This window comes from Elephantulus edwardii, unplaced genomic scaffold, assembly GCF_000299155.1.
Source record: "Elephantulus edwardii isolate Elephantulus edwardi_28Jun2011 unplaced genomic scaffold, EleEdw1.0 scaffold00073, whole genome shotgun sequence".
In the NCBI taxonomy this organism is placed as follows: Eukaryota; Metazoa; Chordata; class Mammalia; order Macroscelidea; family Macroscelididae; genus Elephantulus; species Elephantulus edwardii.
Genome location: NW_006399823.1, coordinates 1,851,535 through 1,873,597, shown reverse-complemented (window position 1 = coordinate 1,873,597; position 22,063 = coordinate 1,851,535). Strand labels below are relative to the sequence as shown.

The 22,063-nt window shown below is 49.5% G+C and overlaps 2 protein-coding genes across 3 annotated transcripts; one reads left to right on the top strand and one right to left on the bottom strand.

Annotated features, from left to right (window-relative positions):
• Window positions 1–6,466: 6,466 nt before the first annotated feature.
• On the top strand, window positions 6,467–15,998 carry CAMK1 (calcium/calmodulin-dependent protein kinase I). The gene is made up of 11 exons (XM_006888910.1): window positions 6,467–6,575; window positions 8,394–8,525; window positions 9,774–9,848; window positions 9,950–10,088; window positions 10,730–10,856; window positions 10,949–11,024; window positions 12,412–12,524; window positions 12,975–13,053; window positions 13,148–13,235; window positions 15,430–15,544; window positions 15,752–15,998. The coding sequence occupies exons 1-11, from the start codon at window positions 6,493–6,495 to the stop codon at window positions 15,832–15,834; spliced, it is 1,110 nt and encodes a 369-aa protein (XP_006888972.1). The 5' UTR covers window positions 6,467–6,492; the 3' UTR covers window positions 15,835–15,998.
• A 171-nt stretch (window positions 15,999–16,169) lies between these two features.
• Window positions 16,170–21,478, bottom strand: OGG1 (8-oxoguanine DNA glycosylase). 2 transcript variants are annotated; one of them, XM_006888911.1, is made up of 7 exons: window positions 21,372–21,478; window positions 20,825–21,072; window positions 19,299–19,478; window positions 17,472–17,653; window positions 16,648–16,798; window positions 16,446–16,495; window positions 16,170–16,277 (listed from the first exon to the last, which is right to left on the bottom strand). In XM_006888911.1, exons 1-7 carry the CDS (start codon window positions 21,476–21,478, stop codon window positions 16,170–16,172), a joined length of 1,026 nt encoding a protein of 341 aa, XP_006888973.1. The 2 variants fall into 2 exon arrangements, with proteins under 2 accessions (XP_006888973.1, XP_006888974.1); XM_006888912.1 differs by having other exon boundaries at window positions 16,170–16,259.
• Window positions 21,479–22,063: the final 585 nt, after the last annotated feature.

Genomic DNA, 22,063 nt, shown 5'->3' with positions numbered 1-22,063 from the left:
GTCCCAAGAGGGAAGGGGATGTGGGCAGGGAGCTGAGTGGGGAAAGGGAGACATAGTTGGGATGGCAGTGTTTGGTAGCAGAGGGCGGAGGTGACGGAATTAGGAAAGATCCAACATGGACTTGAAAGGATGGGAGATTCATGATAAAAAACGCAGTGTTTAAGATAGATCTTATTAAACACAACATGAATGAAGGACTGTGTGAAACAGAATGCATATGAATTTTGTAAGCAAACCAACACAAAATTTTAGTTTTTTTTAAAAAATAATGTACAAAAATATATGTAATCATAAAAATTCCAATACTCTAAAAACAGAAGCAGGACTTGTAAAAAAGTAAATTTTGAAATATTTGTGATTTCTGTATCTATTTAATAAAGTTGTTGTTGTTGTTGTTATGCACCATCAAGTTGCCTGCAACTCATAGTGATTCATATGATAGCTCTGAAGCCTACCCTGTCCTTGGCCAGTCTCACTGACACCGAAACACCTATCTCCATTGCCCTAGTTACAGTCTCAATCCATCTCATCTGGGGTCTTCCTCTCCTGTGCTGTCCCTCCACCCTTCTAAGCATGATGTCCTTCTCTAAGGATCAGTCTCTCCTGCCCACTTGCCCAAAGTATGTGAGACAGAGCTTCAAAATCCTAGCCTCTAAGGAGAAACTTGGTTTCACCTTCTCCAAGACAGACCTGGTTTTTTTCTTCACAGTCATGGCATCTTCAAGACTCTTCTCCAGCACAATTCAAAGGCATCAGTTCTTAGTCTATCATCGTTAGTCATTGTCCAGCTCTCTGATATATTGCAAGTAATTGGGAAGACCATGGACTGGATCAGGTGCACCTTAGTCTCTAGACTGAAATCATTGCTTCTTAGTACTCTGGAGAGGTTCTTGACAGCAGATTTAATGCAATTTGCCTTTGGATTTCCTGACTGCTGGTGCCAAAAGTGTTGATTGTGAATCTGAGCAACCTGTAACTGTTAACAACCTCAATCTCTATCCATCATTTGCTGCCTATTAGCCCAGTGGTGAAATCTTTGTCTTCTTGATAATGAGCTTCAATCCATATTGAAGACTACAAACCTTGACCTTCTGCAGTTTTAGCAGGCAAGGTTGTGTCATCTGCATAATGCAGGTTGTTGATAACTCTTCCTCCAGTCTTGATGCCACGTTCCTCCTCATAAAGCCTAGCCTCCCAAATGATCTTTTCTGCATATAGATTAAAAAAGATATGGAGACAGGACACATCACTGACGCACTCCCTGATTTTGAACTATACAGTATTTCTCTGCGCTGCTCTAAGGACTGCTTCCTGGTCCAAGAATAGATATCACATAAGCACAATCAAGTGTTCTGGAATTCCCATTCTCCTCAAGGTTAACCACAATTTGTTGTGATCCGCACAGACAAATGCCTTATAATATTTAAAAAAAGGAGTTAAATTATTTATTGTCTTAGGAAGGTGTGCTGTCAAGGACCTCTCCAAGGTGTTAAGGAACAATGATGTCAATTTAAAGACTAATGTGCACCTTATTAAAGTCATGGTCTTTTCAATCACTTGCTATATATCTAAGAGCTAGACAATGAATAAGGATGACAGAAGAATCAATTGATGCCTTTGAGTTCTGATGTTGGAGACAAGTCCAGAGTATCCCATGAACTGCCAAAGAACAGATTTGTCTTAGAGAAAATGCAGCCAGAGTGCTCCTTAGAGGCCAGATGCTGAAGCTTCTTTGGACATATTGCTAGGAGAGGCTATTCCTTGGAGAGTGACATCATGCTTTGAAAGGTAGAGAGTCAGTGAAAGAGAAGACGACTTTCAATGAAATGTGTTCACATAGTGACTACAGAAATGGGCTCAAATGTGTCAGATGATGAGGATGGCACAGATGGAGCAACATTCAGATCCCTTGTTCATAGGGTTGCTATGAGTTGTACTCAACTCAGTGGCACCTACCAACAATTCCCAAACAGAATTACATCCACAATGATAGGGGTTAAGATTTAGAGCGCTTATTTGAGGGGGGCACAGAATATGATTTAATCCACAAAAAGTTTATTTCTCTTTAACAGCACAAGGTAAAGGTGGAAGTTTTTTTTTAAATGCTTTGTCCAAATCTTGTCCATCTTTCCTTTATGATTTCTATTTTCTCCAATTTCAGAAAACCCTTCATTCCCATAACATGTAAGAATGTATAGATATGTCTGAGCTTTTTGCTTTCTTTAGTAACAAGGGATAAGTGTGTGTGGGGAAGGGTTTGTGTGTATGTATGTGTGACATTCCCTTTGTATGTATTAAGTATATTACTTTTCCTTATTTACTTTTTATTTGTACAGTGAACTATGCTCATTGTGGGTGGAGACTGTAAGGGGAAGTGTCTTTATGTCTATGTATCAAAAAAGACTAGAAGAATTTGTAGCAAAATAGTAACACTGGGTATCTCTGGTTGGTATTCCTTATCTGTGTAGCATTCCTGTTTTGTTCCGGTGGGCTGTCCTCTGTCATGCCTTGTGACTTTGTGTGACTGCCCATCACAGTAACTTATCCTCTTGGCAACAGTTACAGGGGCAAAGGGGAAGCCATGTGAGTCAAGCCAGCTAATCAGAGGCCTTCCCTGAGGCTGCCTGAAGAAAACAGGGTGTAGCTCTCTTTCTGCAGGGTTTAGTTAGCAAGTTGGGGCCATGTTTCTTCTTGCCAACTGGAGAAGATCACTTTGCAAAGAAAAAGGAGGCCGATGTGTGAAAGAGAAATAGAGGCAAGGAGAGATGAGGGGAAAAAAACAAATCCCCGGAGTCCTCTACAAATCCCATGAGGCCTGTAAAAATCATGTCTGAGGCCTGAGATCCTTACCTGGTAATGACAAGCGTGGAATGTGTGGAGGGTGTGTGTGTGGGGGGGTGTACCTACTTGGCATTTTCCAAAGATTGTGTTTAATAAAAACTCAAAATTCATTGCTGTTGAGTTGGAATAGCCTCATAGCTGCCCATCCGTTGAGTTTTCAGAGGATGAGAATCACACAGGAGGAGACTGCCCTTCTTGCTCCCTTGGAATGGATAGTGGATTCAAACTGCCAGACAGATACCACCTTTGAGTTACCAGAGCAAGTCCCCAGCACTACACCTCTAGAGCTCCTTGGTTCTTCTGTTTAACTGTTGTTACTATGTCATGTCAAGTTGATGCATTAACATAAAAAATTAGTTTGTCTATTAATTTTCTTATAGAAGGGGGGTGTGTGTGCTTATCTCAAAAGAAAGCACAGGTGCCCTTAGACATACTCAAGAGCAGAGAGAATGTAAAATTTGGTTTCTCCATTTCAGCTGCTTCTGTAAAATCTTTGTTCCATAACTGTAGTGGGGCACCATCCAGTTCTTCTGGTCTTATGGGGAAGCATCATTTATTCATGGAAGCAATTAGCCATGTTTTACATTCTCTTTCCAGATTTCTTCCCAGGAAAGGCTTTGCACAAGCTGACCTGGGTCAAGTCTCTTGGCCTCCTGCCTGCCACCCCAGGAGCCAGATTGGCAGCTTCCCAGCCTCGGCCCTTTCCCAACCTGAACTTTAGCGTGGGCAAATGCCCACTCACGTGACACTCTGGTTCTCTGGCCAGCTTGCCCGCGGTTTACTCCAGCCCCTCCCCGGAATTTCTGGGTACTACTTTGCTCAGAGCCTCAGTGAGGGTTCTCAGGTCTATTTTTTTTTTCTGACTCTTCCCTAACCCTAACGCCTCCTGCCCTGACTCCTGGACCTTCTGTGGGTCTCAATCTCTTTTGGACACTGGAAGAAGGGGAAACAGATGCCAGAGGGTCTTAAGGGAACTCCCAGAACTGGCCTGGAAAAAAAAAATCCATGAGACATAGTGAAATTATCCAGCTTTTGGCATCAGAGTGGGGTTTGGATCCTACTCTGTCACAGACCAGCTGCAGACTTGGAACCTGGGCTTCAGTCGTCTCTCTTGGAATGAGGCCCTGAGGGAAAATGAAGGAAGCGTCCAGCCAAGGTAGAGCCAAGATCTAGGTGTCTCCGTGCATATCTCCCTAGAGAGAACGGCCTTCTTCCCGATGGTCCCCAGGACTCACATCTAGGGGTCTTCTGGCTGTCCCCCCACTAGCAGAACTCCTCCTTGGGCAGAAGACCTTGGTTCCTCCAGTCCCGCCTCCTTAGAAGGAGTGGTTCCTTCTCGGGGTCCCGGGCTGCAGGACTAGGGGTCACTCCCCTGAGCCTCCTCCCCGCCCATCCGCCCGCAGACCCCACCACACACACACACACACAACACACACACACACACACACACACACACACACACACACACACACACACACACACACGGAACAGCCTCCTCCCCAGCGGTCCGCGGTCCGCAGACCTAGGGACCCCTCGATGTACGCCCCCTCCAGCGGGAAGGGCCCCTCCTCGCGGGCCTGCGCCACAGGCTCCTCCCACACTGACATCAGAGCTGCGGGCTCTCGGGCGGGGCGGCCAGGCGAGCTCGGACGCGGCCAGACCTCGGCGCCAGCCTCCCCGCCAGCCCCCCCGCCCCCCACGGCGGGGCAGCCGCAGGTACAGCACGCACCGGGAAGCCCCTGCGCGCCCGGCGGGACCCATTCCCACAGACAGTCCGCCCCGGGCTCATGGGGGCGCCCGGGCAGGCTGGACCCTGGAGGGGCACGCAGGCCTCTCCCCCTCCTCCACCCCGTCCCAGGCCCAGCAGGTGGTGGGCAGGCGTGGGAAATCGGGTGGGTGCCAGGGGCGGGCTGGAGGGGTGTGCGCACGCATGTGTGTGGTGTGCGTGTGGGCTGTATGTGTACGGGTGTATGTGCGTGTGTAAGGAAGTGCATGTGCGGCGTGTGACTGTAGGTGTATGTGGGGTGCTCCAAGGTGCATGGTGTGTTTCTAGGTGATATGTGTGTGTCGGTGTGTGTATGTGGGAGTGTGTGTGGTGGGATTCTGTATGGTGTATATGTGGGAGTTATGTGGGGAATGTGTGTATGTGTGTGGGGCGTGTGTATGTATTTGTGTGTTTGTGATTATGTGGGGTATCTGTGTGGTGTGGTTGTGTATGGTGTGCATCAGTGGAAGTGTGTGGGGAGTGTGTGTATGTAAGTGCCGTGTATGTGTGTGGCCGTGAGTTTCTGTGGAGATTGTGCTGATTAGACTCATGATTAGGTGTCAGGTGTTTGGTGTATGTGTGTGCATGTGTATGTAGAGATTGTGCAGCTGTCTGAGTACACTCATGATTAGGTGTTGGGGGGCTGTGTGTGAGGAGTGTGAATGTGCTGGTGGTGTGGGTGGGTGTTTGGGACCAGTGTCTGGTTTCTGAGGTGTGGGTGGCCTTGGGGATGCGGGCTGGGTATAGGGATACATGTGGCACTGTGAGAGGCTTACTTGCCAGGCCTTCAGGAGAATTGAAGGCTGCACCTCCAGTTCACTTAAAGTCTTTTCCTAGAAGTTTCTGCTCCTGGGCTTGGTGGCCAAGGCCGCCTGGCAACAGAGTCTCATTCCAGGAGTGGGATTTCACACCAGGGACTCTAGTCAGTGTGCCTTCCCCTATTTCTCCTTTGGAGGAAACAGCAATGGACAACATTCATGCTGTGGGCCTAGAGCAAGGCTGAGAAGCTGTATTCTAATAGGCTCAACATCGGCTGCACATTCCAGCCAAGAGAAGCTCCTTTCATGACCTTTGTCCTCTGTGCCCTAGCTGTGTCATTTGGGGAACTCTAGCCCAGCCCTTGCCCATCTCCAACCTGTTTCCCTATTTTTCTGAGAAGTAAACAGACAGTACCCATGCTATCCTGCTGGAGGAGACAGAGGCCTGGTAGGGGAAGGTCCAGGCTGGGTTGGGGTGAGAGCAGGCCAGGAGGGCACATGAGTGGGACCATGTCTCATCTGCCTGGCCCCAGATGGGGAGTCATGAAAGAGGGGGGTGGAGGCCTGGGGAGTGCCAGCTGTGGCTGCTGTTGCTGTGGTAACAGAGCAGAAGCAGCTATTTTAAAATGTGGCTGAGATATTGTTGGAAGCCCAGGCTGCCGGAAACCTGACTTCCGAGAGGCTAGGGTGGGAATAAGGAGGGAGAGGAGACACCTCAGCAATTCCCAGGGTGGGGCTGGGCATTGCTGGCTGTGGGGAGCAGCATCCTTTGGGGTGCACTTCTACACGCTCCTGCCGAGTTTCAACATCCTTCCTGAAATCAGGCCCCTCCTTGGGCGTTTATATTTGTAAAGGAAGAATCTGGAAGAGGAACTGAAGAAATGAATTCTTGCCTTAGATGAATGAAGGCTTTTGCGTCCACCATAAATGATGTTTAATGAACAAAGGAATGATGTACACACGAATGTACATTAAGTGACTTGTGTGAATAAAGGAATGGGTAAATGAATATTGAAAGGCTGAATGGAGCCAACAGTAAGTTTCCAGAGAAACAGCTGGGCCCAGCTCAGCCCCCTCCCTTCATTCTCTTTCCCAGGAGCCCTGGCTGTGGCCAGTGAGCAGTGGGCCATGCCGGGGGCAGTGGAAGCCCCCGCTTGGAAGCAAGCAGAGGACATTAGGGACATTTACGACTTCCGGGATGTTCTGGGCACGTGAGTAACTCCTTGAGTCTTATGACTAGGGTAGGGGCCTCTTCTGAGCTGGCCTGGTGCCAGCTGGGTGTGGACAGCTAGGGTGGCTGGCCCAGGGTGATGCTTTCTTTGGTCTATTGGTCAGTTTCCTGTTTCCTAAAGCTCTGGCCCATGTGGCAGCCTCACTGTGGCCCTTGGCTTTTCATTTCTGTCAAGTGGTTGGACAGGGCTTGCTGCAGCCCTGGGCTCTGCATGTAGAGAAGGGGACGAGGAAGAATTAGCCAGCTTGCTGCCAGCATCTGGGGCACCTGGTCTGTTATGCACCCTCGAATTGGAATAAACTCATAACTGACCCTCCAGCCGGTTTTCAGAGGCTGTAGATTGCAAAGCAGATTGCCCATCTTTCTGCCATGGAGTAGCTGGTGGATTTGAACCACCTGCCTTTGGATTGGTAGTTCAATTCTTTACACTCTAAGCCACTGGAGCTTCCTAAGGTGCTGGCTTAGGCTTGGGGCAGGAGGCTGAGCAGGGCTCTGTTCCCAGTGCTGGGAATCTAGAAATAGATCCTAGCTCTCTGCACCTCCAGTGGATCCCAGACACATGCATGGGGGAGACAGATATGATCGGTGTCCTGTTAGGGTTTTCTACAGTCCAGAGGGCTGTTCCTTCTACCTGGGGGAGGGTCACTGTTGATGGGGACTTCTCACTTATCAGGGAAGAGAGAAGGTGTTCCAGGAAGAAGGAATAACATTAGAGGCAATGTATGTGTGGAAAGAGGGGAGGAACTTTGTGGAGATTCCTAAAATAAGAGGCTTAGGGGAGGGTGAACAGAGACTAAGAGAAAGGAAGGAAGGTGTCATGTAGAGCTCGGCAAACCAGAGCTCGAGACTGGACTTTATCCCACTGACTATAGGAGGATACTGAAGACTTTCTGGCAGGTTTGCAATTCAGGACAATCAGGTCACACTGGCCAGAGACTGGAGGATAAAATGGGAAGGGATAAGACTAGAGCCTAGGCTACTACAGAATCAGAAGTACTATTGTTACTCCTGATGGTCGAAATTTCACCATTAGAGATAATTTTCGTTGACTTATGATTTCTTATTCTCCCAAGGAAAACTGCTGTAGAAAGAATGCCGTAATAACCCCCAACACACCTTTACTCAGTGGACTAGCATAAATGAGCTAATTTTTTCTGAAACATTGCTCCTCAAACCTTAACGTGCATGTGAATCAAAAGATGGTCTTGTTAAAATGCAGATTCTGATTTAATCAGTCTAAGGTGAGACATGAGATTTTGTACTTTAAAAAAAAAATAGCTCCCAGATGATGCTGATGGTTTTTCAAGGTTCTAAAGGATGTTAAATCAGCCAGACTCAAATCGGGTACAGCAAAAAGAGGAATGAATTAATTGGGCAATGAATTAAAAAAGGAATGAATTAATGAATGAAAAAGTTCAGGTATGGCTGCAACCAGAGATAAACATACATGTTTTAAGGAAGTAAACCATTAGAAAGCCTTCATTTCCTTTTTATTGATTTCATATTCAAGCAGGCATCTCTGAAGCGGTGACAAATCAGTTTCAAGTTTTATCGCATGGAAATAAACCCAGAAAACCACCTCATTCTCACGTACAAGTAACCTGGTATATCACATGACTTACTGTGACCAGACCTAGGTCATGTGACCAGTCTTAAAGCTAGGAGTGACTGAAAGAGACTCATCATCCCATCCCAACAGTCCAGAAGTAGTCATCTGACTCAGAGAATAGAGGACGATGGGCTGGAGGGAAGCTAGAATTCCACTTTCTGACCTCAGGAGGGATTCCTCTCCCTGCAGGGGGGCCTTCTCAGAGGTTATCCTGGCAGAAGATAAGAGGACTCAGAAGTTGGTGGCCATCAAATGCATCACCAAGAAGGCCCTGGAGGGCAAGGAGGGCAACATGGAGAATGAGATTGCTGTCCTGCACAAGTGAGTAAGCCACAGTCTGACCCCTGCCCTCCTTCTCTCCTCTCTGCTTCAGGAGACTCATTTATTCTCTCTGGGCCTCTAATTAATTATCAAATGGGGGTAATAGGCACTTGACGGGTGTGGGGACTATTAGACGGCTTTTATTCCAGGTACCTGGCACAAGAGCCAACATGACTGTGGTATAGATGCTTGTTTACAGTGGTTTAATCTTCCTATCAGGTTTAAAGGTCAATCCTGGAACATAACTGAACCACATATTGTAAATAGTGTTGTCACGATATCTAGTCCCCTTCACACAGTAAAGCCACTCAGGAAGTGGGGGAAGAAAGTGCTTGGCTGCTGACTTAAGACAATCAACCATCAACTGGTGTGTTTTGAAATGCTCATGCTGATACAGACCCCTGGTCCTCACTGGGAAACTGGAAAATCGTCACTTCTAGTCTCTCTGAAGCCTTCCAACCACCCTACACAGTACTGAACAGGAATAAATGCTGTTTTCTAGGGGAGGAAAGAGGCCAAGAGAGGCTGAGGGACCTGCCCAAAGTCCCAAGGCAAGTTTGCCTTCCTCCTCCTCAGGATCAGCCCCTGGAATCACTGAGCATTTGGTAGGAGCCAAGCCTTGTGCTGGGGGTTGACCTACATGGACTTAGGTGGTCCTCACCCCAACTCTCTGAGAAACCTATCACAGACTTCATTTTATAGATGAAGAAACTGAGGTGCAACAAGTATTACTGGCACCAGCCACTGAGGGAACAATGAAGAGCAAGTCAAGAGTTCCTGGGCTTGCGCGGACCTGTCAGGGAGGCTGAGGAAACTGTTTTTCTTGTCAGGTGCTATCGAGTTGTGACTCAGCCACCCTCTGAACAGATCTGAACCTTGCCCCTTCCTGTACCATCCTCACGGCCTCTGATAAACCAGAGCTCACTGTTAACAGTCACTGTCTCAGTCCACCTTGAGGGTCGTCTTCTCTCTCACTCTGACCCTCTACCTTTCCAGGCATGATGTCCTTTGCCAAAGATTAGCTTCTCTTTACAACATGCCCAACATATGTAAGACCAAGTTTCACAAAACCGTACACAAAAAAGTGTCCACTGATCAGCTTGAGGAAGGATTTGAACCCAGAGCCCACTATTGTGGCAAACCCACTTTCCCCTTTGGGATCCGGATCGTCAGGTCTGCAGGGGGAAGAGGTGATATGGGGGCACAGCTGAGGTACTCAGCTCTGAACCACTTCACTTCTGCTTCCAGGATCAAGCACCCCAACATCGTAGCCCTGGATGACATCTATGAGAGTAGGGGCCACCTGTACCTCATCATGCAGCTGTGAGTGGCCCTGCCTCTGCCCTGTCCTCATACCTCCACCTACTGCCCTCTCTCCCCTCCCACCCCATCCTCTGGTCAGGCTGCCTGATCTCTGGCTATAGGGTGTCAGGCGGGGAGTTGTTTGATCGCATCGTGGAGAAAGGCTTCTACACAGAGCGGGACGCCAGCCGCCTCATCTTCCAGGTGCTGGATGCCGTCAAGTATCTACACGACTTGGGCATCGTCCATCGGGACCTCAAGGTGGGCATGTGCTCGAGGGGGCAGCCCAATGGACCCTTTACCGTGTGAATGCCGTCTTCGCCGCCCCTCTCTGTTCCACTTAAGACGCTTAAATAAGCACAAAGGTAAACTGTGCTTTCATCCAAGTAGCATTTTACGTCTTTTTCTGATAAAAAAGTTCCACTTGCTCTTTGTAAAAAACTTGGATGGGACATAATAAAGAAGAAACCCAGAAGTTCCCAAATTTCTACTACTCAAGAGCTGATGGGGGTCTTCCATTTCTAGTCTAGAACAGCACTGGGTTCAGGTTGCTCAAGATTTGAGTTTTCACCCTGCTGCTTTCCATGGGTTCTTGGGCAAGGCACTGTTCTCAAGCCTGTGTTCTCACCTGTCAAGTGGGACTATTCAGGCTGACCTGGCAGGGTGATAAGGACAAAGTGAAAACCACCACTAACAACGTAGCACTTAGAGATGGGCTTCACACCACACAAACAGAACATTTATGGAACTCCTGCCCAGACCGTGGTTCTTTCTGAACTTTGAGACCTTCTTGAGTCTGTCCTTGAGGTCTGCATGCCTCTGGCCAGGATGGCAGCCAAGTGGGGCACTGTGGTTGGCTTCTGGCCGTCTCACTGCTCCTCCTCCTCCCTCCCATCCTTTAGCCGGAGAATCTGCTCTACTACAGCCTGGATGAGGACTCCAAGATCATGATCTCGGACTTTGGCCTCTCCAAGATGGAAGACCCAGGCAGTGTGCTGTCTACTGCTTGTGGGACACCAGGATACGTGGGTGCGAAGGGCCCTGGGCTGGGGCCGGGCAGGGGCCAAACTAGACACTGCAGGGCAGAGATGTGTTGTCAACATGTCCCCTTGCCTCTACAGCCCCTGAGGTCCTGGCCCAGAAGCCCTACAGCAAGGCTGTGGACTGCTGGTCCATCGGCGTCATCGCCTACATCCTGTGAGTGGGGACCTGGCCATGGGGAAGCTGGCTCAGCATGGTCTTCTCCTCTTTCATCCATTCAATAGCTATTTATTTAGCACCTAATAGACTTCAGAATAGGAAGCTCTGGTGGCCTAGTGTTAAGGACCAGTTACACTGCCAAGCCAAAGGCACAAGGTTTGAATCCACTAGCTGCTCCACCGAAGGAATGGCTTTCTCCTCCTATGTGATTTGATGCCTCTGAAAAAGGATCAGCTGTGGGTCAGTTCCAACTGATGGTACATAACAACATGCTTCAGGAGGGGTTAGTTTTTTGTGGTTTTATGATTTTTTGTGCATGTTCCATCAAATCAGATCTGACTGGTACAGGAGGAAAATGATCTGCTGGATTCGAACCGTGTACCTTTGGGATTGATGTACAGCTTCTTGCCACTAGGCCACCAGAGCTCCCCAGGAGGGGCTAGTTTTGGGGAAAGGACACCATGCTGGGAAAAGTAGGTCAGTGGAAGAGCGCAAGACCTGGAAAGAGATGGACTGGCATAATGACTGCCACAGTGGGCCTGCGCACAGCAGACGGGACAGCACAGTCCAGCAGGGTTTTGTTGTCATCCACGGGGTTGCTAGGAGTCGGAGCTGGTTCCCCAGGACCCAACAGAACTTCACCTAGGAGTTTCTGGTGATGCAGTGCAATTACATACAGGACTGCTAACCTCAAGGGTGGTGGTTTGATCCCACCAGTCACTCTGATAAAGATGAGCGGTCTCCTCTTGTAAAAATGTACAGCAATACAAACAGTGGAGCATCACTGAGTCAGGTCACACAAAGGGCTAAGCCAGAAAGGCTAGAGGTTTGAGCCCACCAGAGGCCTCTAGGAAGAAAGGCCAGGTGATACCCTCCTGAAAACCAGTTGCTCTGCGGAACCAGTCCCTCTGCCCACATGGGGTTGCCATCCAGTCTGAACCAACCCACGGGCAACAGGTTTGGGTTTTTTAATGTTCCGACACTGTGCCAAGTACTGGAGGTTTAGCTGGGGACAAAATGAACGTAGGGCCCGAGGAGGAGCAGATATTCTAGTCAGAGAGGGGCAATCAACAAATTATGTTGGGTAGTAAAAAGCTGTGAAGAGAAATTAGGCAGAGATAGGAAACAGAAGGCCGCCACTGCAGATGAGGCAGCGGGAGGCCTCTCCGAGGCAAGGTTTGCGCAGTGTCCTGACAGAAGAAGAAACTGCTGTTGGACATCAGGGTGATGAATGGTTTAGCATAGGCCTCCAGGAGGGACATCAGTGCAGCTGGACAGACATGAGCAAGCAACAAGGGCTTGTCTCCCCTCTGTAAAAGGCCCTGCCGGCCCCCTAAGACTGCAGGTGCCTGGGGTAGGAAAACAGACTCCCTTTCTCTGCCAGGCTCTGTGGTTACCCCCCCTTCTATGACGAGAATGATGCCAAGCTCTTTGAGCAGATTTTGAAGGCCGAGTATGAGTTCGACTCTCCTTACTGGGATGACATCTCTGACTCTGGTATGTGGGCTTTCTACCCTCCGCACTGGACCCAGCCTCTCACACCTTCATCTGTTCCAGGGGTTTTCTGTTCCATTCCTAGCCCCCGTCCCAAGAGCTGGCTTCAGGCCCAGGTACCCATCAAGGGCTACCTTCTGCCTGGTCCAGCCCAAGACAGCTTGTAGGCACACCTTCATTCATCCTTTAAACAGCACTTCTGATAACACCTCCCTGTACTACCACCACCTTTTTCATCTCTGCTCCTATTACGAAGCATTTGCACTTCAGTGACTGTTTTTTTCCTTAAAGACCAGGGGCTGGAGTCAGGGCTGGAGAAATAGCACAGATGAGGTGGATGGACAGATCTAGCCTATTGTCTTGCTGAGGCTAAACCAGAACTGAGGGGTTGGGTTCTATCTTGGGGATGTCCACAGGCACCCCACCTTGTCTTTGCTTTGTCCTGGGGTTCAGCCAAAGATTTTATCCGGCACCTGATGGAGAAGGATCCAGAGAAGAGGTTCACCTGTGAGCAGGCCTTGCAGCACCCATGGTGAGGGCTCCCAAGAGCCTGGGGCTAGGGTGGGACCTGGGGCTCCAAACCACCCTCTGCCTCTCACATGCCCCTCTCTACACACTCACCCTAGGATTGCAGGGGACACAGCTCTGGATAAGAATATCCACCAGTCAGTGAGCGAGCAGATCAAGAAGAACTTTGCCAAGAGCAAATGGAAGGTGAGATCATGAGCTGTGTAGCCTCCCCTCTGTCCCTGTCTCCAGCCCTCAGATCACACAACACTCAGTACTGATCTGGGCACACAGGACTTGCTCAGTGATGCTTATCAAAGGCCCTCACTCATTCTTCCCTCCACTAAACACTTAAGCCTACTCTATTCCAGACAATCCTTGTTCTCCAAATCCAAACAGGTAACAGCCTACAGTTCGTAAGGAGGCATCTAATCCAACCCAAGCATTCTACCAAGTCATACAAGCAGTTAACAAGCAAGATTGGGCATCACTGCTGAGTAGGAATCAGCCAGGCGAGTAGCATACAGGAGGCACAAAGAACAGGTATAAATAAGAAGGCAGTACAAGAGCTGGGCGTGATGAATGAGAGAGCTCAAGTGAGTGCGGACAGGAGCCCAGACCACCGAGGCTAGGACAGGCCTAGCCACTCAGGGCCTGCAATGTCGCAGTGGAGCACTGCCTTGAGGAAGCTGAGAAGCCCAGGATTTGAAGGAGACTGTCAGGATGTAGAGAGGTACGGCATGGAGTTGTAGAATTTGGGAGACCAATTAGGAGGCAGTTCACTGGACTAATAGGCATCATCATAGTAGATGGGGAAACAACTGAAGTTGTCAGCTATTTAATTTTACTTGAATCGACAGTCAACTCCCATGGTAGCAGTCAGAAATTAAGACATGTCCTGAGGGGAAAAAATCTGCTGTCAAAGACCCCTCCAAAGTGCTGAAGAGCCGTATCAGGTTATAGACGGAGGTGGGCCTGATCCAAACCATGGGCTTTTCAGTTGCTTCCTATGTGTCTAAAATTGGACAATGACTAAGGATGACAAGAAATGGTGCCACTGTATATCCTATGGACTGTCAAAAGAACAAACAAGTGTTTTAGAGGAAGAACAACTTCTGGCATGTTGTCAGGAGGGCCCAGGCTTTGGAGAAAGACATCATACTGAGCAAGGTAGAGGGTCAGAGAAAGACTCTCAACAAGATGGACGGACACAGTGACTCTAACGGGCTCGAGCCTTATCAGAGATGGTGCATGCGGTAGTCAATGTGACGGCACAGAACAGCAGAGATGCAGGGAGCTCTCGTCTCAGGCTGCAATGAGGTGCCCTGCTAACCCAAAGTCTTTATATCTGCAGTAGTTCAGACCTAACGGTGGCGCAAAGGGAGAAAGACGGAAGTCTTGCACTGCAGTTTTCAACCTCAGAAACCGAGGGAGGTTTCTGCTGAGTGAGAACTGACTCAATAGAGATGCAGGCAGAAGTCGTGAAGGCAGGGACCAGAGCAGGGGCAGAGGACAGTGGCTCAGTTAGGAGGTTTAAATGACAAGATGAGAGGACAGAAAAGGGTGTCAGGGAGAAAGATGTCAAGGTGGGTCCATGCGTTGGGTGGGGACAGAGCAGATGGAGGCACCATCAAGGAGATTCTAGGGGTACAAGAAGGTCTTGGACATGGTGAATTAGGGGCCTGGGAGCCATCTAGTTTGACATACTGAATAGAGAAAGATAAACACACCTGGGCAAGTCACTTAACCTCTGTGCCTGAGTTCCCTCCTCTGAAAATGGCGAGGGAATCTCAAAAGCATTTTGTGAAGATGAAATACTATGTAAAGTAGGGCTTAAGTTGTGCCTGGCACATAATGCTAGACAGCAGTAGTATACTGTCAAGTCAGAACCGACCCATAGCTGACCCTCTGGCGGGTTTGCAGAGGCAGTTAATCGTATGGGAGGAGACTGCCCATCCTTCTCCCACGGAGCAGCAGGTGGATTCGAATCTCATGCCTTCCGGATTGCAGCACAGCTTCTTGCCACTAGGCCACCAGAGCTCCCTATTAATGCTATGTATGTTTGCCATTACATGCTAATTTAAACTAATTGTTTGAGGCCACCAGCTGCTCCACAGGAGAAGGGTTGGCAATCTCCCGCGCGATTAACTACCTCTAAAATCTCGCCAGAGGGTCAGCCTATGGATTGATTCCGACTCTATGGTACTCAAAACCAACATATAATTCTATCGTCTGTTTACATATTGTTTTGTTTGTGTACGTGCATATAGATGGTGGACTATAATAAAACCTTGTAGAGGTTTGTGGGTATTAGGGAAGTAGTCAATAACACCTGGATGGAAATAACCAACTCCTATTAGAATCCCACTGCAGCCCTGCCACGTAAACCCTCTCCCCACAGCAAGCCTTCAATGCCACAGCTGTAGTGAGACACATGAGGAGGCTGCAGCTCGGAACCAGCCAGGAGGGGCAGGGCCAGCCAGCCAGCCACGGGGAGCTGCTGGTCCCAGCTGCAGGTGAGGAGCGGGGCTCTGTGGGCAGAGGGAGAAAGGGCGTGGAGAAAGGAGGGCTGGTGGAGACGTGATTCCAGGGAGCATGGTGAAGGGTGAAGGAGGGGGGCTGCAGGGAGGTCCTGAGGAGATAAGGGGAGAGGGGCCGTGGAGAAGGGTGTCCATGGGTCAGGGGTGCCTGTCCCTGTACCCACCCTGTCCTTCTTGCACTAGGGCCAGCAGCAGGCTGCTGCTGTCGAGACTGCTGTGTGGAGTCGGGTCCAGAGCTTCCCCCTACGCTGCCCCACCAGCTCTAGGCCCTGGAGCTAGGGTCAGGACCCCCTGCCTGGGCAGGGTTGGGGGCATTCTAATCCCCTTCCCTAGCCCTCCCCACTCCCTCTCCTGCTTCTCCATTGCATTTTCCATACAAAAGTTTCTATTTTATTGTTCCTTCTTGTAATAAAGGAAGAGGATAAAACCACAGGTGGCTCGGTCTCCCCAGAAAGCCCCAGTCCAACTGTTCTGTGCAAAATGACTGCTTGATTTGGGGTCGGCTGGCCCTTGAGGTAGTACAAGGAGCCTCCTCCAACACATGTGTCTCGGAGGGGGGGACAGGAGAAGTTGTCTGGGATTCTTCTATCCAGTGCCCGCACTAGCCTTCTGCCCCTCTGGACCCCATTCTGCGCTTTGCTGGTGGCTTCTGAGCACGGTGGGGCTGGCGCAGGTCAGCACAGAACACCACCTGTGGGGGCAAGGTGTACTCTGGGTGAGGGCTAGGGGCGGTATGAGAAGGGTCAAGAGTCCAGGGGACAGGGCTAGGAGCTGGGCATCCATGAGGGACACTTACACTAGCCAGGGCTGGAGGGGAAATCCTGTGGGGTCCTTAGGGACCTACTAACCAGTAGGTGGGGAACTTGGACACACTCACCGCTTGGGCCCAGCCAGCATAAATTCCCCACAGGCTCCGGAAGAAGTTTCCTAAACCAGAAATGATAAATCTAAATTATCTGGTCCCTCTCTCCCTGCTTCCCACAAACAGGCAGTGAGATTTAGGGAGGGGTGATGAAGAGGGTGACAGGTTTGTCCCATCTCAACCCCACTCCCACACTGACACCCTACTCTTTCCTCACCCAGTTCCTTGTTGGCTGGAGGGCTTGGACCCTTTGCCTGGCTTGTGGTAGGGTACCAGTTGTAGTCACGCTGGGCCACCTGCCACATGTGGACGTCCACAGGCACAGCCTGGGCTTTGTCGAGGGCCATCAGGCAGACACAGTCAGCGACCTGGGGCAGATAAGACAGAGGATGAGCCACCAGAGTACAATGGCAGGATCAAGCCAACGTCCTAACAGTAATTTAAGCAAAAAAAAAGCTGTTACTAAGTGAGCCTCTCTGTGAGCTAAGTTCTCATGACAAACGAGGATGAAGATGGTACCAGTTCATGTTAAAGAAAACAAGGCCCTGAAAGTTGCAGTGACGTGGGTCAAAGCCAGAGTCTGCTAAGATTTTTTTCTCTAAACATTAATTTTTCAATTATAAAGAGAGAGAAAAGGGAAGCTAAATTCTCAATAATTTTACTGCTAGATTAACTGTTGACATTAAATAACTTTTTAAAGTATTAGGTACATGTAAATTCAAGAAAAAGAATAAAATTAAGAGAGAAGCATCTACCATTTGTTTCTTCAGAGATAACCACTATTGAGTTTTCTCTATGAAATTTTCTGCATATGTATAGTAACATATGCATGCATCTGGGCAAATAGCCTTTCTAAAATTCAAAGTGGAATATCCTTTATATTCCCGCACTCTGCTTTCTTCTCTCTAATAAAACATCATCTTGCATTCCTTTTCCTTCCTACTCTGCCTTCAAAATCAAAGCCTGGACACAGCTCCCAGGCCTTTCTCTTCTACTTTCAATGTGGATGAAGAAGGTATCTCACCCGGGGGGCATCATCACCTTGGGACCCACTCCAGGCAAGGTACAGAGGGCCTGATGGGCATCCTCATAGGGGGCCTCACGAAGCTGCTGCAGCCAGGACAGCCCACCATGTTCTTCTAGAATGGCTCGGGCACTTGCGCTCACGTAGCTGGCACGGTATCCCAACCCCAGTTTCCGGAGGTCAGCCTCCACCTCGGGCCCTGTGGAGAATGGGAAGGGGAGCAAGGTCAGGTGTCTTCACAGTGTCCCTGGTCCTCTGGCTGGTGCACAAGCCTGTGCCACCTGATGGGTATGCTATTTTCTAGGTCCCGTGGGATACAGTGGACACTTGTATGTGCAAAGGGAAAGGCTGAGGTCTGGGGCCTGCCATTTTAAAGATGTTACCTGAGTACCCACTGTGTGTGTGCTGGACAGTGAAGCAGGGACTAAAGAGGGCTTGGCTGGTTCCCCATGGGGCTTTATAAAGAACTTTCCACTGCAATCCCAGAGGTACACGGTTCAAATCCACCAGATGCTCTGCTGGAGAAGGAGGGAGCAATCTCCTCCTGTACCAGTCAGATCTGATTTGACGGTACACGTAAAAATAATAATTAAAAAAAAGATAGTAATAAAAAAGAACTTTTACACTCATGACCTAAAGTACTAATTATGAAACAGTAAAAGCTTCTATTAGCAAGCACTGGGTACTCTGCATGGACAAAGTGCTTTAGGTATACAACTGCTTTGTTTTCTCAAACATTCTACGGAAAGGACTGCTGTATTTTCCATTTCACAGAGAAAATGAGGGCTCAGAAGAGGTTAAGGAACTTGCTCTAACAATAACACGGTGGAGATGGGAGCCCGTTCACCAGTCTGAGCCACCAATGCCTGTGCTTTAGCTCACTGCATGACATTGCCTCATGGTTGCTTAATTCTTCCCCAAAACTCTCCTAGAGAGAAATTCTTATCTTCATTCTATAGATAAGTGAGGAGTGGGGAAGTCAGACAATTTCTTGAGGTTTTACACTATTAAAGTAGGAGCAGAGACTCAAGTCTAGGTTTCTAGGCCCAAAAAGCATGCTCTTTTCTGGAGACAGGTCTTCTCTTTGCTATGCTGTCTCCAAGTATTTCCTTTTGCTTGGTTCTCACAGCTGTCCACTGACATACCTGCCTCATCAGGATGCTGTAAAGAACAAGTATGTTCTGGGACGCAGACTTGCTGTGTTCACGGCAAAGATGGCAGTGTGAATTTTCTACATACTGTCTCTATTGTTGCTGCTGTTGTGTACTGTAGAGTCATGACTGACCCATAGCTGACCCTCCAGCAGGTTTTCAGAGGCAGTTAATCGCACAGGAGGAGACTGCCCATCCTTCTCCCTCGGAGCAGCTGGTAGCCTTGAAACACATGCCTTCGGGATTGCAGCTCCACTTCTTGCCACTAGGCCCCCAGAACTCCCCACACAATTTCTCTACACCTTTGATTTGGCCCTCATAACAATTCTGATTGGTAATAGCTATTATTATCCAATTTCATAGAAATAGAAAGTGAGAAATAGAAAGAAAGGCTAATTAACGTGCCCAAGATCACATTGCTAGAGGGTAAATGGCAGATTTAGGATTCAACCCAGTTTGTCCCCAGAGCTCATACTATTAATATAATACTGTATATGTAATGTTTTTTTCCTAAAGCACTGAACCCACTAGGCAAAAAAAATCACATGCATGTTAGGGGTAAATGGGGAAAATGAAAAAGAACAGGGGCTAACCAGACAAGGCAGGGTAACTCTGGGAGGGGGCAGTGTTTTGAGAACCAGGAAACCAGGAAAAGCTGACAGGGGTCTGGGTGTGGGGGACCCACTGACTCACCAGCAAGGGCCTGTAGGCTGGGGAAGCCATGGTAGGTGATATCATCAAGCTGGACGAGCCGAGGGCCAAAGGCCTGGCAGAGCCGCTCCACCATGCCAGTGATGCGAGAAACGTTGTTGTTGGAAGAGCAGATGAATGAGAAAAGGCATTCAACTGGATCCTGCCGTAGAAGCCGCACACCTGTAAACCAGAAAAGTAGGCAGTGGGAGAAAACCTGCAACTCAGGGTGCCTCTTCCCACCCACAGATCTGAGGCATCAAGGCTCCAGGAGCATCCCAGGAAATAAGGGACAGAACTGTTAGCAAGAGCACCACCAGGCCTCTCATTCTTCATTCTAGCTCACAGATGAAGCAGCCCGGAGACACACCATGAGGGCAGAGATTTAGGTCTGTTTTCATCATTCTTATGTTCCTAGTCACAAAGTAAACACTCGATAAGTATCTACAGAACGAATGGGGGTGCCTGCTTCACTTGGCCAAATTTGGACTTAAGAGCCTTGTCTTTCCACTACAGACATAACATTAATCATAGCAGCTATAATATTAATAAAGTTAGTAAATCCGACACTATTCAAGAAGCTTTGGTGGCATGATCTTTTAGAATTGCTAACTGTGAGGCTGTACCTCTCTCAAAAGCTCCTCCTGTGCAACTTATAGCCTCAGAAATCCTGGGAGGTGGAGGGAGGGTCAGCTGTGTTAAAGACTCTATTAAGCACTTTATAACCTTCAAAAGCTTTGTTGTTGTTTTCTGCCCTCCAGTTGCCTGCGACTCAGAACCTCTATGTACAATATCTCTGAAGCCATCCCTGTACTGAGCCAGTCTTACTGAATCTTGACACACCTACCCCCATAATCCCATCTACTGTCAATCCATATCATCCTGGGTCTTCCTCTCCTGCGCTGTCCCTCCACCGTTCCAAGCATGATGTCCTTCTCTAAAGACTGCTCTGTCTCTCCTGGCCATGTGCCCCAAGTATATGGCAGAGCTTCAAAATCCTTGCCTCCAAGGACAAACTTAGTTTCACCCTCTCCAAGACAGACCTGTTTATATTACAACCTCATAAAAAATTCTAACTTGTAGGAGTTTACTTTCCATTTTGTTGCTAGCATTTTGCTGTCAGCCCCCAAATCAAGACAAGCCTATACAATGAAGGAAAATGTTGCCTGGATGGGTTCTAGTCTCATGACTGGTTGCGGCTCTGACCACTGCGATCTACATGGTTTTCACCAGCCAGTTAATCTGCCAGGCCTTTCTTCTGAGTCTGGAAGATCTGCTGAAACCTGCCCAGCTTCACAGCAAAATGCAGGCGCAGGCCTCCAATGCGAGACAAGTGAGGGCTATTCATGAAGCACACGGGACATATCTGAACAAGAGCCATCCACGCGGGAGGTGGGAGTTCAATAGAGATTGAACCACCACTGCCCACCCCATCTCCATCTTACAGAAAGGGAAACCGAGTCCGTAAGAGTTAAGAAATATGAACAAAACGTAAGGACTGCAGCTTTTGCCCCCGATGCTTTACTCACCCTCGAATTTCCGGGCCACCTCTTGGAAGTGGGGGTCCACGGAAGCCCAGTGGTGGTAGAGCTGCGCCAGGTTGACGTCCAGCTGGAAGTAGCGGCGCACAGCCTGCAGCTCCTCGGGCGTGGGCGCGCTGGGCTGGCCCGTCCCGGGTCGGTACACGGTGCCATGGAGCCGCTCGTCCGTCTGCGTTAGCGTCCACACCCGGCCGGCCAGCACACCGCTCCAGTGTCCCTCATTGCGCTCCCGCCACCTGTGCCCACCGCAGCATGTCTGCACTCAGTCCCGCTTCCTGCGCCCTTTCCACCCCACCCAGCACACAAACACTCCACTTAAAAAACCAACTAAGTGCAAAGCTCACTGCACAAAACCCACGAAGTGTACACGGACCTCAGTTCTCTCTTTTGGGCTGCCCAACACTCATAAGGCTTCTGAGATCTACTCCCTAAAGGAGGCAACAGGATGGTCACTTGGACCTGTTTTCTCTTTGGTGCTCCGCGAAAAGCCAGGCTCTAGGACCCTGGAGAGGGGCGTGCCCGGAAAGTCACTCACCGGAAAGACTGCCCGGAGGCCAGAACCAGGTCCAGGCGAAGCTCAGAGCGTGGACAGGGAATGGAGGCCCAGAGGGCAGGGCTGGAAGTTAGAGTCCGATGACCCATGCTGCTGGGCTTGAGGGAGCCGCCAACCCAGACCTGGAGTCCGCGGTACTGAACACCTGCCCTTCCCGGCTTTACCCCCTGACCAGACTCCAACAGTTCTGGTAGTAGTGGTCCGCAACCCCATCTACCTCCTCGCCTCCCGCAGCCGACCGTCTGAGAGGACCACCAGACAGCCACATCTTAGGGACGCAAGCGAATCCTCCGGGTTATGCATCGGGCGGACCCGGAAATCACAGGAAGTAGTATTCAAACCCCGCCCACCCGCTCGGCGCCATCCAACGCCGAAGAGCTGCGCACAGGCCAGCAGGCGCGCGGGTAGGGGCGGGTTTTCCGGAGGCGCTAAGGGATTGTCGCTGGCTCCCACTGTTGGCCTTGGCGCCCGTGGCTTGTTGCGGCAGGTGTCCTACCAAACCAAACCACGGATCCGCAGCTTGCTGAGTCTTTGACGCCTCAAGAACTAGCGGTCTTTGGAATCAGCTCCTGCGTACGTGTGTTCCCCAACCTCTCAGTCCGCCTCCACTGAGTCTTTGACAAATCTGTTGCCCGCTGGGCGCTGTGCACACTCGACCAGCCCCCTATGCTTGC